The sequence below is a fragment of the Heloderma suspectum genome, chromosome 1 (assembly GCF_057233095.1).
Source record: "Heloderma suspectum isolate Gila_16-S chromosome 1, 16-S_ref, whole genome shotgun sequence".
Classification (NCBI taxonomy): Eukaryota; Metazoa; Chordata; class Lepidosauria; order Squamata; family Helodermatidae; genus Heloderma; species Heloderma suspectum.
Window position 1 is genome coordinate 425,506,111 of NC_139458.1, and position 14,264 is coordinate 425,520,374.

The following is a 14,264-nucleotide window of genomic DNA, read 5'->3' on the forward strand; positions in this document are numbered from 1 at the left end:
AATCTCTCTCACCCCTCTTTCCAACAGGAATTAGTCAAATCGAGAACCATGGGCAAAACCGCAGCTCTCAAAATTCAACAGAGTAATTGGGAGATTGTCCAAATAGTTGCCATGGTTAAAACCGCAGCTGCTCATCAAAGGTGGGAAATACTTTTTAGCTGGTTGCCTTAAGGTGTTCTGTCCTGGTCTCAGATGTCTTTTCTGCTTTGTAAGCCTATTGTGGCTCAGTACTATTGACTACTGTAAATCACCATGGGGGGATAACTTATTCTGAAAGGTAGCTTTAAAAATCCATGAAATAATCATACTCATAACCTTCCTTGCCACTCAAGAGTGTCTCTGAAGGGTTGGTAGTGACCACACATTTTGGCAGACTAGCTAGTTAAGCCAAGATCTGTGGATACCTGCATGTCCACACAATCAATGGACCATGGGTGAATCTCCTCCCTCCCTCCCATGCTGTTTCCGTTGCCATCTTTCTCCCCCACCCCCATTTCAATCCCAAATGCCACTGATTCCCCCTTCTTCCTACTCTAAATCCAACCCCATGGATTCTAACTCCACTCTCCCTTCTAACCAGGTCCCTACCCCACCCCAAAATTTGCCTTAAATGTACTCTCGCCTGCCCACTACTTCTCTTGTCCCCTAACACAATCTTTGTTCATGGTGCGGCTTCACCAATACAAGCACAATACAATGTATGATAAAGAATGAATCTCAGTAATAGTTCAGCATGTACACAACAACTATTTGCTGTACCAATGATTTTAAGAAGGTATCCTACCTGCAGTTTTTCAATCCAATAAAACTCCATGAGCAAGTTAAAATCAAAGAAATTGGGACACTATATATGCACATCACCCTGTCCCTCAACACTCAATGCGAGAATTGAGAATTATTCTGTTGGAAGGTATCTGAGGCAATATGCAGGGCCTAGCTAAGTGTTTTGATCTGCAATTGCCAACGCACACATGCAAATAATCCCTTGACGCTACTTTTAATCACTTACCAACTTGGCTATGAGGAGCTCCAGACACCACTAAATTTAAAGTACTGGAAGACATTTCTTTTCGAGTGGGATTAACAACCACTTCTCCATCAATGAGTCCTACTCTCACGGCACCTAAGAAGAAACTCCATAAATTAACATATTCCATCAGTTAGCTTTCTGAATTAGCTTTGAAGACAAAGCTAATTCAAGAGCTAATGTGAGTACTTTTCAGAAGTGCTTTTAACAGACTAATACAGTTTGAGAGAGTTGCACAGTACTTGTCAGGTTAGCTGTTCAAGAGATTTCACTTGGTAAAGCAGTCTCACTGTAAACCAGAAAAATGTGTGTTCCCCATACATTATATGTTTGGGAAAACTGATCTTAGATGTTAACAAACTGACTTACAAGTAGAACATCTCTTAGCAGTTGGATGATTCATTACACGTTTTATATTACAACTACTTCCCCATTTTTCGTATATTCTGAAATAGTCAATGTACCAATTGCTTTAAAACTAGCTATTTACAATCCCACCCAGGGAGAAGGGAAACAATACACTTTGTTCTTATATTTGTGTCATGATTTAAAAACCAAGGGTGGTACCCAATTACATCTTTCCCACTGATGGAACTGCTCCCATCAGTAGAATGAGGTGGGCACTTCCCCCACTTCAAAATCTGCTCTGGAGGATTGGGGGACCCTCTGGAATAGATTGAGGGGAGGTCATCATACAATGTTGGATTTCACCCCAATTTACATTAACATCTTTACTCACCAACAGGGCCATTCCATGGGATATCTGACAACGCAAGGGCTGCGGAAGCTAAAAGTAATAACATTGAAGAACATAAGAACACAAGAGCCCTGCTGGATCAGACCAAGGGTCCATCTAGTCCAACATTCTGTTCACACAGTGGCCAACCAGCTGTCAACCAGAAACCCACAAGCAGGACACAAGTGCAACAGCACCCACCCTTCAAGCACCCTCCCTTCAAGATTTGTTTCTTGAAACTGTTTATAATGTTTTGTTAACACCAATTATTCTGGGGGATGGGGAAATGGCTTACAAAAAGGTGTTACCTCCATTGATTGCCAGTACTTCAGGATTGTTGATACCATCTACAGCTAAAAGATTACAAACGATCTGGTGCAAAGGGGAAAAAAAAAATTGTATAGTTTCATTTAATGCCATTCAAGATATGATAGACTGTGCATTTATGGAAATTATTTAATTATATAAAACAATTTGACTGTAAATACAAGGACTTCAGTCACATTTAGATAAGGACTGCCTTCTCCTGTATGTTCTTCCATGATCAAAATCCAAGATCCTACTCTGAGTTCCCCCTTCCAATTTAGGTGCGGCGGAGCCTTCACAGTTATGGCACCAACCTTATGGTGGTTGATTCCTTGTGGAATCCTTGCCAACCCAGGGAAGCCCAGCTGGTCCCATCTTTATGTTCTTTTTATTGTCCCATCAACATCTGTTTTTTCTTTAGGTTTCCCCATTTGCTCTGACTGGGGTCAAACCCCCTTACATGTACTGCTAAATATTTCATTATTGCAATTTATTTTCGACTGTGTGGGTTGTTGATTTTTTTTTTTTAGTATTTATGTTATTTATCTTTACACTATTTGTTTAAAAAACTGAGAGGAACAGCTTCCACTTAATAAAAGCTTTTGGGTCCTCCCAGGTTTTACACAGGGGAATGGAGCATGCTTTTACCTGATGGTACTGCATATAAACACCATTTTTTATCACACTGTAAAAGGCAACTGACTACTTCAACAACTAAAGAGCAATTAAAATGATCAAGGGGCTGGAGCAGCTCCCTTATGAGGGGAGTTACAATGTTTGGAACTGTTTATCTCAGAAAAAAGGCCAGTGACAGCAGTCATGCTAGAGGTGTACAAAATTATGCATGGCATGGAGAAAGTGGACAGGGAGACGCTTCTCTCTCTCTCGCATAATATTAGAATCCAGAGTCATCCCATAAAGCTGATAAGTGGGAGCTGCAGACAGATAAAAGGAAGTACTTATCCACACAGCACACAGTTTAACTATGGAAATCACTATCACAAGTAGTGATGGCCACCAACTTGGATGGCTTTAAAAGGGGATTGGACAAATTCATGGAGGACAAGGCTATCGATGGGTACTACCTTTCTCTGATGTGGCACCCCAGTTGTGGAATTGCCCCCCCCCGGCCTGACTGGCACAGACATTGGTTTCATTCCGGTACCAAGTTAAAACATAGCTTTTCACCAAAACCTTTGAGGGCTAGTTGAATTCCCTAAAGTTGCACACTGTTTTAACTGTTTTATTGTTTTAGGTTTTAAAATTGGTATTGTTTAACGGCTTAATATGTTTTTAGCTGTTTAAATTATTTATTGTTTTATACTGTTTAAATTGATGTTATCTGTATGCCGCCCTAAGATCTTATTGATACAGGGCGGAATACAAATGTTTTAAATAAACAAATAAAATAGTCCTGATGGCTATAAGCTAACTCCAATATCAGAGGTACACCAGTTGCTGAGGAACATGGGAAGGAGGGTGCTGTTGTGCTCATGTCCTACTTGTGGGTTTCTTGCAGGCAGCTGGTTGGCCACTGTGTGAACAGAATGCTGGACTAGATGGACCTTGGTCTGACTCAGCAAGCCTTTTCTTATGTTCTTAGTACTGTCTCTCACAGGAAGGTCAGGCTTTATCAACAGACTGAAATTGCCCACATGTTTTAAGTAACAGTAACACAAAAAACAGTTATTTAATGGTTATTTACCATCAATGGCACACAAGTAAGAAGTGACCAAAGTAACCCACCTGTGTATCATAGTAGTAGCCTGCTGGAAAAAGTGGTCTAATTGACCGATCTGCAAAACAGCATCAAATATTTGAAGATTTCTTATAAAAAGAATATTATATTTATTTTAAAGTTCTAGGCATTCTTTAAGGCCAAAAGCCCTCTGAAGAAGGCTGACATAATAAAATCCCATACAATAATAAAACTGTAAATACTGATATCAATAAACACAACAATAATAACAAACACCCAGCCCAGACAGTACTAAAATCTAACCCACAATTGCAGCTAAAACCAAGGACAGTCCAATAAAATACAATCAAGAAGAGGCCAAAGAAAACAGATATGTCTGCAGAGCCTTCCTAAAAGCCTACAACAATGGGGCAGTCCATTCTAGAGGTGCAGGGCTGCTGCAGAAAAGGCCCTCTCCCTTACTTCCAAGTAGGCATGCTTAGGATCAGGCTGGATGACCTAAGATACATAGCATCCTAAAGGCAAGTTCATCAATTGGAGGAACTGCAAACCCTCCTTTTTCAAACATCAAGAAAGTCATGAAGTGGACAAGGTGCTTTCATCTGTGAAGCCAACCACTTGCTTACTTGATCCCTGCCCATCTTGGCCCATTATGAGCTGCAGAGAGAGGCTGAGTGAGGGGATCAGGGTGGTGGTGAACGCCTCCCTTGAGGAGGGAGTGATGCCACCAGCCCTCAAGGAAGCAGTGATGGGACCACTTTTAAAAAAGCCCTCCTTGGATCCCCAAGTCTTGAACAACTTTCACCCAGTTTTGAATCTGCCATTTTTGGGCAAGGTGATTGAGCAGGTGGTGGCGATGCAGCTGAAGGCACACTTGGAAGAAGCCGATTAACTAGATCCATTTCAATCGGACTTCAGGCCTGGGCATGGGACAGAAACAGCCTTGGTCGCCTTGGTGGATGATATGAGGAGGGCTTTGGATAGGGGCGAAAGCTCCTTCCTTGTTCTCCTCGACCTCTCAGCGGCTTTTGATACCGTTGACCACGGTATCCTCCTGGACCACCTGGAGGGGTTGGACATTGGAGACACCGTATTATGGTGGTTCCGGTCCTTCCTCTCTCGCAGGTATCCCAGGGTAGCGCTGGAAGTGGAGATGTCGGACCCGTGGCTGCTCACTTGTGGGGTACCACAGGGTTCCATCCTCTCCCCAATGCTATTTAACATCTATGTGAAGCCACCGGAGGCTATCATCAGGAGGTTTGGGGTGTGGTGTCATCAATATGCAGATGACACGCAGCTCTACCTTCTGTTCAAATCTTCACCAAGGTGGGGTGTAGAATCCCTGTCTGGAGATGGTGAGTGGCTGGATGGGGAGGAATAAGCTGACAAGATCGAGGTATTTTTGGTAGGAGACAAGAGGAGGTTGGGGGATGTTGACCTGGTGTTGAATGGGGTATGGCTACCTTTGAAAGACCAGGTCCGCAGCCTGGGGGTCATTTTAGACTCCCAGCTGTCCATGGAGGCTCAGGTGTCAGCTGTGAGCCGGACAGCGCTGTACCAACTCCATCTGATACAGCAGCTGTGCCCCTACCTTCCCAACCATCTGCTCCCATTGGTAGCACATTCCCTGGTCTCCTCTCGTCTAGACTACTGTAATGTGCTCTACGTGGGGTTACCCTTGAAGATGGTTTGGAAATTGCAGCTGGTGCAGAACGCAGCGGCTCACCTGATTAAAGGCAGGCGCCAGCGTGATCACATTACTCCAGTGCTGAAGGAGTTGCACTGGATACCAGTTGTTTTCCGGGCCAAATTCAGGTGTTAGTTTTGACCTTTAAAACTCTGTATGGTTCCAGCCCAGTGTATCTCAAGGAGCGCCTCCAGCAACACCAGACAGGCTGCTCAACAAGATCAGCCTTGGATGGCCTTCTCTCTGTTCCATCAACCAGGGCAGCTAGGCTGGTGAGGACGAGGGAGAGGGCCTTCTCTGTGGTGGCCCCCACTCTGGAACTCCCTCCCTAGGGAACTCTGCCATGCCCCCTCTTTAATGAGCGTCCGCCACTCATTGAAAACGTGGTTGTTCAGGCAGGCATTTGGGGTGGGTTAGGGTATTTTTAGAAATACGATGTTTTAATGTGGAATTTTATTCTTTTAAACTGTTGTATTATTGTACATCGCCCAGAGTGGCCGGGTGACTGGTCAGATGAGCAATTAAGAAATTTAATAAATAAATAAAATAAATCATTGCAATAGTATAAAAGAACAGCTCAGGTTTATAGTGTATACCTATTACTCTGCTTGTAAGAATGTCTTTGTCTGTGGAACCCAGTTCTCGTCTCAGATAATTGGTAGGAATTCTTCCTGCTGCAGCAGCTTTTTGCCGATAGTCAACCTTAGGCAACAAAAGAGACAGAATTCCCTTTTTGTTTGATTAAGACTAAGTACAGGATATCATAATAAATCCAGAGTTTATCTGGTTCACCTAGAACTATGAAAGACTTGTCTAGACAATGTCTAGAATTTTGTATAAATTATTTGCATTATAACTAACTAGTGTAATCCTATGCACAGCTAAGCACTATGTGTGGTACTTCAATACTGCTCATTATAATACTTACCACCAAAGGCATGAACTGAGATGAAGAAGGCTTTGTTTTACTGACTGCTGTCACCATAACTGCTGTATCACCTAGCTTAATTTATTGAGAGAGAGAAAGGAAAAGGAATTAATAATGCTGATTTAGTTCACAGTACAGAGAGAGATGAACCTCTGTTTTACAGCTGTTATATTTCTTGACCTAAAAGACACACAGAATGTCCCCCAAGGACTGAAACATCTCTCAGTGATATGAACAAACTGAGTTTACGTAAGTTTTCTACCTGTACTACAGCGCATCCATCAGCAAATCTGGCCAGTTTTCCAGAAGAGATTTCTAATTTTCTAGAAAAAAAGGAAAAAAGAAGTTAAACTGATAATTCTAATCTATTACTATACAATATATGCTGTTATCCATCCATGATCTGTGTGACCTCATGAAAGATGCTGCCCAACATCCTACATGTACATCTCATGCTTTTTCTTATAAGGAAGTACTATATAGGACAAACATAACACATGAAGCAGCCCAAACACAAAATGCAGCCAGCTCTGTTACCTGATGGGCTCTCGGCTATGTATTTCAATATTGTATGTTTAGCACACAAAGATATGGACAGAAGTTCTTAAAACTATCAACGTTTCTTGGGGGAGGGGGCTGTATGAAAGCCAACTATATTTCTGCAAACAGAAACAGCGCAGCACTGGAGGTCAAAGGCTGAGGCTTATTAACAGGAACTCTCTGCTCAAAAACACACACCACAGAACAAACTCCTTGATAAGCAAGAGGGGAAATTGGGATTTTACACAAAATCACATAAATGCATGCATGTTATTACTGGACAAGCAGTGGCCAGAGATTCCTCACCACACATCTGTGGCAATATTCAAAAGGAGGGGAGAACAAAGTGCCTATAGCAGAGAAGAGGCAAAACCCTGAGACGAGAGGAGAAGCATGGACCTGAGGGAAAACACACAAGGGGGCAGGAGGGAGAGTCTATTTCTAAAGAGAGAAGTCCTGGGGTTCAAGCCAGCTTGGCAGCCAAGCCACCTGCCCCAGAACTCGCGATCCTTAAATCTGTGTGGGGAGAGGCTGCAGCTGCTCAGTGGTGAGGGCAAGGCACTCCGCACATGCTTGAAAGTGCTCTTGCGCATTACTGCTTCGTAAGGCTGCGGCTGCTCAGCCACAGGGAAGGCACTCTCCAAGCGCTCAAAAGCGCTCTCGTCACTTCACACGTTAGGAGCGAGGAAAAGGCCCTCCGCGCAGAGCGGGAAGCGCTTTTGCTTATCGCTGCTTCATAAAGCCCTGGTCGGCATAGCGGCGAGGGCAAAGCATTCTCTGCACACGCTCAGAAACGCTTTGTTTTATTACCATTTCTCAGGGCAGCAGTTTCCCACCGGTGAGGGAAAGCACTCTGCACGTGGTCAGAGGCCACTTCACATACCCCGGGAGCTCAGCTACGGTTCTGGAAACGGACTCCGGGGCCGGACCCTGGTAGGCTTTGAGACCTGCCGGGGGGGCGGCCAGAGACCCTCCAACCCCACCCGCCGCCCCCTCACCTGCTCCCCAAATCCACAGACGCCGTCGCAGGGCCTCTCGCCGAGCTCCACAGGCCCCTCGCGGGCCCCAGCCGCGCCGGGCGCAGGCAGCCCGGCCCCCTCAGCCAGGGCCGCATGGCGCCGGGTCCCCGGGAGGCCGCCGCCGCCGCCGGCCGCGCTGCCTGCGCGCTGCACCTCAGCCACGAAGGGCCCCTCGCGCCGGCGGCGGCCATGACGCCAGAGTCACCCGGCGAAGCAGCCTCCTCGCGCTAAGCCGCGAGCTGATTGGCCCGCCGCAACAAGCTCGAGCGCCATTGGCTGACCTGAAGGAAGAAGACGGGGCGGGCGGGGGGAGGCACGAATGAATGAGTGAAAGCGGGTGGGCGGGGCGGAGGACGGAAAGCCGCGGAAGGTTCGCTTTCGATTTCCGAGGGCAGCGCCGCCGCGCGTGCGCGCCCTCTAGTGGCTGGCGCCCTCTCGCGGCTAGGCCAATAGGAAACGCTCAGAAGGCGAGCGGCTTCTCCCTCCGCTCGCTCTCCTCTTACGAGAGAGACTCGGCAGAGTCTGAGCTCGAGCACCTTAAGTTTTGGCAAAGTAATAGGGGAAACCTTAGGTTTCTCTACGTGGCATTTCTGAAAAAGCAAAGGTCGCTGTGTTGGCCATAAGCAAAATCCCAAAATCCACATTGGTGTGTAATACCTTTATTAGGCCACCAAGCGAAAGATCACAAATGTGCCCGCTTTCAAGATCTCCAGAGCTCTTCATCAGGCAAGATGTTACAAAAAAAGGGGAGAGCGGGAGAGAGAAAGAGCTGATTTGGTGTTGAAATGATGGTGGCTGCATGATCACTATCTTGAGATGGAGTGGAGGAGGAATTCCATAATAAATCTTAACAGTTAAGTTAGCACTAGACTCGTGTGTGTGTGTGTGTGTGTGCTGCAACATATCAAGGCTGCAATCCTATGCACACTTATCTGGGAGTAAAGCCAATCGAACTCAATGGGACTTACTTCTGAGTAGACATGTTTGGGATTGTGGGAAGGTGTAAAAGCCAGAATGGAACAGAACCGCCTCTTTATTTAAAAAGAGAGAGAGCATGCCAAACACTGTGGCATGTGTTAGACATACCTGAGAACAATATTTTAGGACAGAAACCCTTGAAAAATTGTATTATTATTACCTCTTAATGCCCAGAATACACCCAGAACAGGACGGTCATTTCCAAATGAGCCAAATCAACCAAATGCACCAGTCACTAAATGAGACTGATACAATAACTAAATGGGACTGATACAATAAGCCACATAACTAAATGGGACTGATGCAGTATGCCAGAAAACTTCCACAGAAACCACGTTCAGGTACATGTTCTGGGCAATAGTCTATATTCTTGAAAAATGGCCCAGAATGGCCACTTCCAAATGAGCCAAATCAAACAAATTCACGAATCACACATGACTGTGTGATAGAGACACAGTGACCCACAGAACTACCACAAAACCCACGTTCTGGTATCTGTTCTGGGCAATTGTTGACATTGTCAAAAAATGGCCCAGAACAACATCTTCCACATGAACCCAATCAACCAAATGCACCCATCGCACAGGAGGCATGCAATAAGTCACAGAACATCTACAGAAACCACGTTTGGGTACCCATTCCTGGCAATAGTCCATATTTTTGAATAACGGCCTGGAATCATAGAATCATAGGGTTGAAATGGGCCTACAAGACCATTGAGTCCAACCCCCTGCTCAATGCAGGAAGCCTGATTCCCAGGGGATCCCCCACCCAAGTACTAATCAGGGCTGACCCTGCTTAGCTTCCAAGATCAGACAAGATCAGGCACATCCAGCCCTTTGCAACTTCCACTTGAACCAAATCATCCAAATTCACCAGTCACACGTAACTACACGGGATGCATGCAATAAGCCACAAAACATCAGAGAAACCACATTTGGATACCCGTTTGAGGCAATAGTCCACGTTCTGGAAAATGGCCCAAAGGTCAACTTCAAAATAAGCCAAATCAACCAAATTCACCAGTCACACTTAACTGGATGGGAGGGATGCAATGAGTCATAAACCCTCCAGAAAAACCATGTTCCAGCAAGCAGACTTACAGTCTAGGTTTTTACTTTTGTGGGGGATTTGTGCAAATGTCCACTTGCACACATGTGCGTGCATGCAAGTGCACTAATGTGCATTGGGGAATGAATTAAATTCTTGTAGAAAAGATCCAGTTCTGTCCCTGAGTGGACAACAAAACAAAGGATGCCTGACAATCCGTGAAATATAGATGGAATGGATTTAAGAAAATTCATACCTCCCTACCCAAGCCTCCTATTTCCATTGCCAAAAAGGCATGCAGTTCCAAAGTAAATTGCAGGCATAGGAAAAAGGGTTAAGGCCCCCTACCCACCGATCTATAGGGTCCTGATCCATATGACATCCCATGAGCTTACTTCTGAGTAAAAAAAAGAAACCCTAGCTACATCTTTACAGTAACATGAAGTTTGACCCTCAGATAATTTGGGAGGAGTGGAGATGGAATGCCCAAATGGGGGGAGCAGAAGGATCAGGACCTCACACCAGCTTTCTGAAAGCAGAAATGCAGTACAAAGGCCCCAATCCTTGCTCTTACTTTCTGTATGGAGAAAGGACATGCAAGGATCGTATCTCACACTATATTCACATGTTACACCAAACATGCGTTCGCACTCTATGTACGCCCATTTCATTTCACTTCATGCACCCACACTTTTCCTTGGTCAGCAAAGATGCCCCATGTTATCCTGATCCTATATTGCTTTATGAAGCATCTGTGTCATTGCTAGAAGACGTCTCCCTCTTGTTTAACCTATCCTGCCAGCTACTGATGTAAATAACAAACATGCCTGGCTCAAGTCACAGGAGGATTCCTTTAGCAATAGAGTAAGGCTCAGATGCATCTTCAGGCAATGCAGGACCAGGACAACATCAGGCATCTTTGCTGGTCCCAGTCACGCCATCCTCGTTGTGTGGATTTGGGTCTGCAAGACCTAGGAGAAATGTGGATGCAGGGAGGGTAAGTTATAAGCAAGCATAATTCATGTCATTATGTCAGCAACTTCATCACTGATCACGGGGCATGTCAGTTTAGGCACCAACCTAGCTTCCAGGTACCTGGATTTGTGGACCTTGAGCAAACATGCGATAGCTTTGGTCTTAATCCAGCAGGCTTTAAAAATAAATAAATAAATTGAATGTATATAAATTACGCTGAATTTATATAAATTGAATATAAATTATGCTGGTTTAACAATAGAGAAATTTAATTGGATGAAGTCAAATGTTACTTGGGCTAAAAGTTAAAGACAGACGTCGGTAATTTGTGAAGTGGGCTTGATTCTGTTATATTACTGTAATATACATTAAAGATGGCTTTTAATTCTAATATTGAGTGGTACTGTTTGTTTATGGCTTATTGGATCACTCCCATCCAGTCATGAGTGACAGGTGAGATTGGATGATTTGTCTCACTTGGAAGTTTCCATTCCGGGCCATTTTACAAAATACAGACTGTTGCCTGAAACCGGTACTGGAACATGGTTCTGTGGCAGGTCTGTAGCTTATTATATCACTCCCATGCAGTTACATGTGGCTGATAAATTTGGTTGATTTGGCTCACTTGGAAGTTGCCATTCCAGGCCGTTTTCTGGAATGCGAACTATTGCCCAGAACAGGCATCCAGACATGGTTTCTGTGGATCTTCTGCACACTTGGAATTAAATCCTGCTGAACCCATTGGGCCTCACTTATAAGGCTGAAGCTGTAAGTGTGGCTTTGGGGGTTTCACATACAGCCCAAACCGATGCATGTTTACTTAGAATGGGATTTCTCCCTTAGCAAGTTTAAATAGCACTGAAGCCTTAATCTCCTTTTTTGGGTTGCCAACTGCCCAGGTCTCCCTTCCATCCATCACAGACTTTGTGCTTGTGCCTTTTTACGCACGTTGATCTGTAGAAAGCAGCAAGTGAAGCTTTTCACAGCATGGCGATGAACATGATTGCCTGCTAATGCCTGCAAATCAAACTGCTGTTAAAGATGCAGCTACAGAGGCCAGTTGAAAAGTTGGCAACCCTAAAATCAGTCAGGCAGAACAAATAGATCCAGGTGCTGAAAGCCAACAATAGCATGCACAATTGCGAGAGAAAATTTTCACCTATGGTTGCGTCACTTGCGTGTGCTCCTGCTATGAAATGTTATCAAGTCCTTTTTTTTTTTAAATCTTTTCTTAATTACTCCTTGGAGTGTAAAGTTATATAGCTCTCTTGTTCAGTGAGAATAGATTACTGCTCATTCATGCTCAGACAGCAGAATAATGTGAGCACAAAAGCACAATCATGGCAATATTGAGCTTCACACATGATTAAATTAGGACAAGCTTTTGTGCATCATACTAACTTCACTTATCATCCAGCGTTGCCTGTAAACTATCTGTGACAATGCAGAAGCAGCAAGCTGTAAATTATCGGAGCCTTTCATTTCATGATTTGTTGCTTGTGGTTTACATATGTCTTGTGCTTTCTCAACAGAGTGGTAGTGAATGACATCTTTGCGCATCACCTACAGAAGTCAGGTAACAAAGAAAACTGCTCATCCAGTAAATACAACAACTGAGTTTTGTGGCACTCTGAAGACTAGCAGATCTATTGTGGCTAGTGCAGAGGCCCACTGATCAGCAACCTAGCAGAGACCCACTGACAAGGGCTTCCTGTGGTTGCTTCTCCTCTTCCCCATTACAACCTACTTGTTCACCTGTGTCCTGGTCTGGCCCAGACAACGGTGGCAGTGGTGAAGAGGAGTGGTAGGTGCCACGGCCTCCTTGCTCACTGGTTCTCTGCTTGTCAAGCAAGCAAGCAATAGCAATGATGGGAAAGAGAATGGTGAGCAGTTGCAGCTGGTGGCAGTGGCGGTGAGAAGGTAGATTCAAAGAGAGAGGGGGCCCATTGAGGGTGTCTTGCCTGAGGTCCCACAAAAACATGGAGCCAGCGCTGCACAAGATGATGTCTCCTCCACCCGCTCCCTGGTTCCATGGGAAAAGGCTGAGCAGAAGGGCCGCTGAATCTTATTTCAACACAGCATCACCTGATGCACCTGAGGGCAGCAGGATTGCTTAGGGGGGCCTCTGTATGGAAGCAACCATAACCTTTTTACCTTCACAGCCTTTTGGCCTGTTTTCTTTTTCCTCCACCATGCCACCCCCCGCCCCCTTCTGTATGTATGTATTTATTTATTATTTTATTATTTAATTTATTAATCGCCCATCTGGCTGGTCACCCAGCCACTCTGGGCGATGTACAACATACAATAAAACAACAAAATTCTACAATAAAAACATTTTCTGAAATACCCTAACCCACCCCAAATGCCTGCCTGAACAGCCACGTTTTTAATGCACGACGGAAACTCATTAAAGAGGGGGCATGACGGAGTTCCCTAGGGAGGGAGTTCCACAGAGTGGGGGCCACCACAGAAAAGGCCCTCTCCCTTGTCCCCACCAGTCTAGCTGTCCTGGCTGATGGGACAGAGAGAAGGCCATCTGAGGCTGATCTTGTTAAGCGGCCTGTCTGGTGCTGCTGGAGGCGCTCCTTAAGATAGGCTGGGCCGGAACCATATAGGGTTTTAAAGGTCAAAACCAACACCTTGAATTTGGCCCGGAAAACAACTGGTAACCAGTGTAACTCCTTCAGCACTGGAGTGATGTGATCTCGCTGGCGGCTGCCTTTAATCAGGCGAGCCGCCGCATTTTGTACCAGCTGCAGCTTCCGAACCGTCTTCAAGGGTAACCCCACATAGAGCGCATTACAGTAGTCTAAACTAGAGGAGACCAGGGCATGTACTACCGATGGGAGCAGATGGTCGGGAAGGAAGGGGCGCAGCCGCCGTATCAGATGGAGTTGATACAGCGCTGTCCGGCTCACAGCTGACACCTGAGCCTCCATGGACAGCTGGGAGTCCAAAATGACCCCCAGGCTGCGGACCTGGTCTTTCAAGGGTAGCCGTACCCCATTCAACACCAGGTCAACATCCCCTAGCCTCCTCTTGTCTCCCACCAAAAGTACCTCGGTCTTGTCAGGGTTCAGCTTTAGCCTATTCCTCCCCATCCAGCCACTCACAGTCTCCAGACATTTGGACAGGGATTCTACAGCCAACCTTGGTGAAGATTTGAATGAGAGGTAGAGCTCTGTATGTACGTACATATAATGTGTGAACTAGTGATAACATCTCACCCCTCCCTTGATAACTGATTCCAGAGCTTGGGAGCCACCACTCCAAAAGATCATTCAGTGGCACTCAGCAAAAGTGGGACTGCTGAGAG

General features: G+C 45.4%; 1 protein-coding gene across 3 annotated transcripts in view; it reads right to left on the reverse strand.

Annotated features, from left to right (window-relative positions):
• PNPT1 (polyribonucleotide nucleotidyltransferase 1) overlaps nucleotides 1-8,209 on the reverse strand; it is a 43,670-nt gene extending 35,461 nt beyond the window's left edge. The window contains exons 1-8 of one of the 3 annotated variants that reach the window (XR_014786986.1): nucleotides 7,922-8,209; nucleotides 6,646-6,706; nucleotides 6,384-6,458; nucleotides 6,052-6,157; nucleotides 3,816-3,865; nucleotides 2,072-2,135; nucleotides 1,767-1,814; nucleotides 1,010-1,123 (exon numbers count right to left, since the gene is read on the reverse strand). Coding sequence is in view for 2 of the 3 variants with exons in the window: in XM_084829281.1 (XP_084685407.1) it covers nucleotides 1,010-1,123; nucleotides 1,767-1,814; nucleotides 2,072-2,135; nucleotides 3,816-3,865; nucleotides 6,052-6,157; nucleotides 6,384-6,458; nucleotides 6,646-6,706; nucleotides 7,922-8,133 (730 nt within the window). In the remaining variant the exon portion in view is untranslated. The remainder of the gene's footprint in view (nucleotides 1-1,009; nucleotides 1,124-1,766; nucleotides 1,815-2,071; nucleotides 2,136-3,815; nucleotides 3,866-6,051; nucleotides 6,158-6,383; nucleotides 6,459-6,645; nucleotides 6,707-7,921) is intronic. The other 2 variants (XM_084829281.1, XM_084829282.1) reach the window with 2 other exon arrangements.
• Between the last annotated feature and the right edge of the window lie 6,055 nt (nucleotides 8,210-14,264).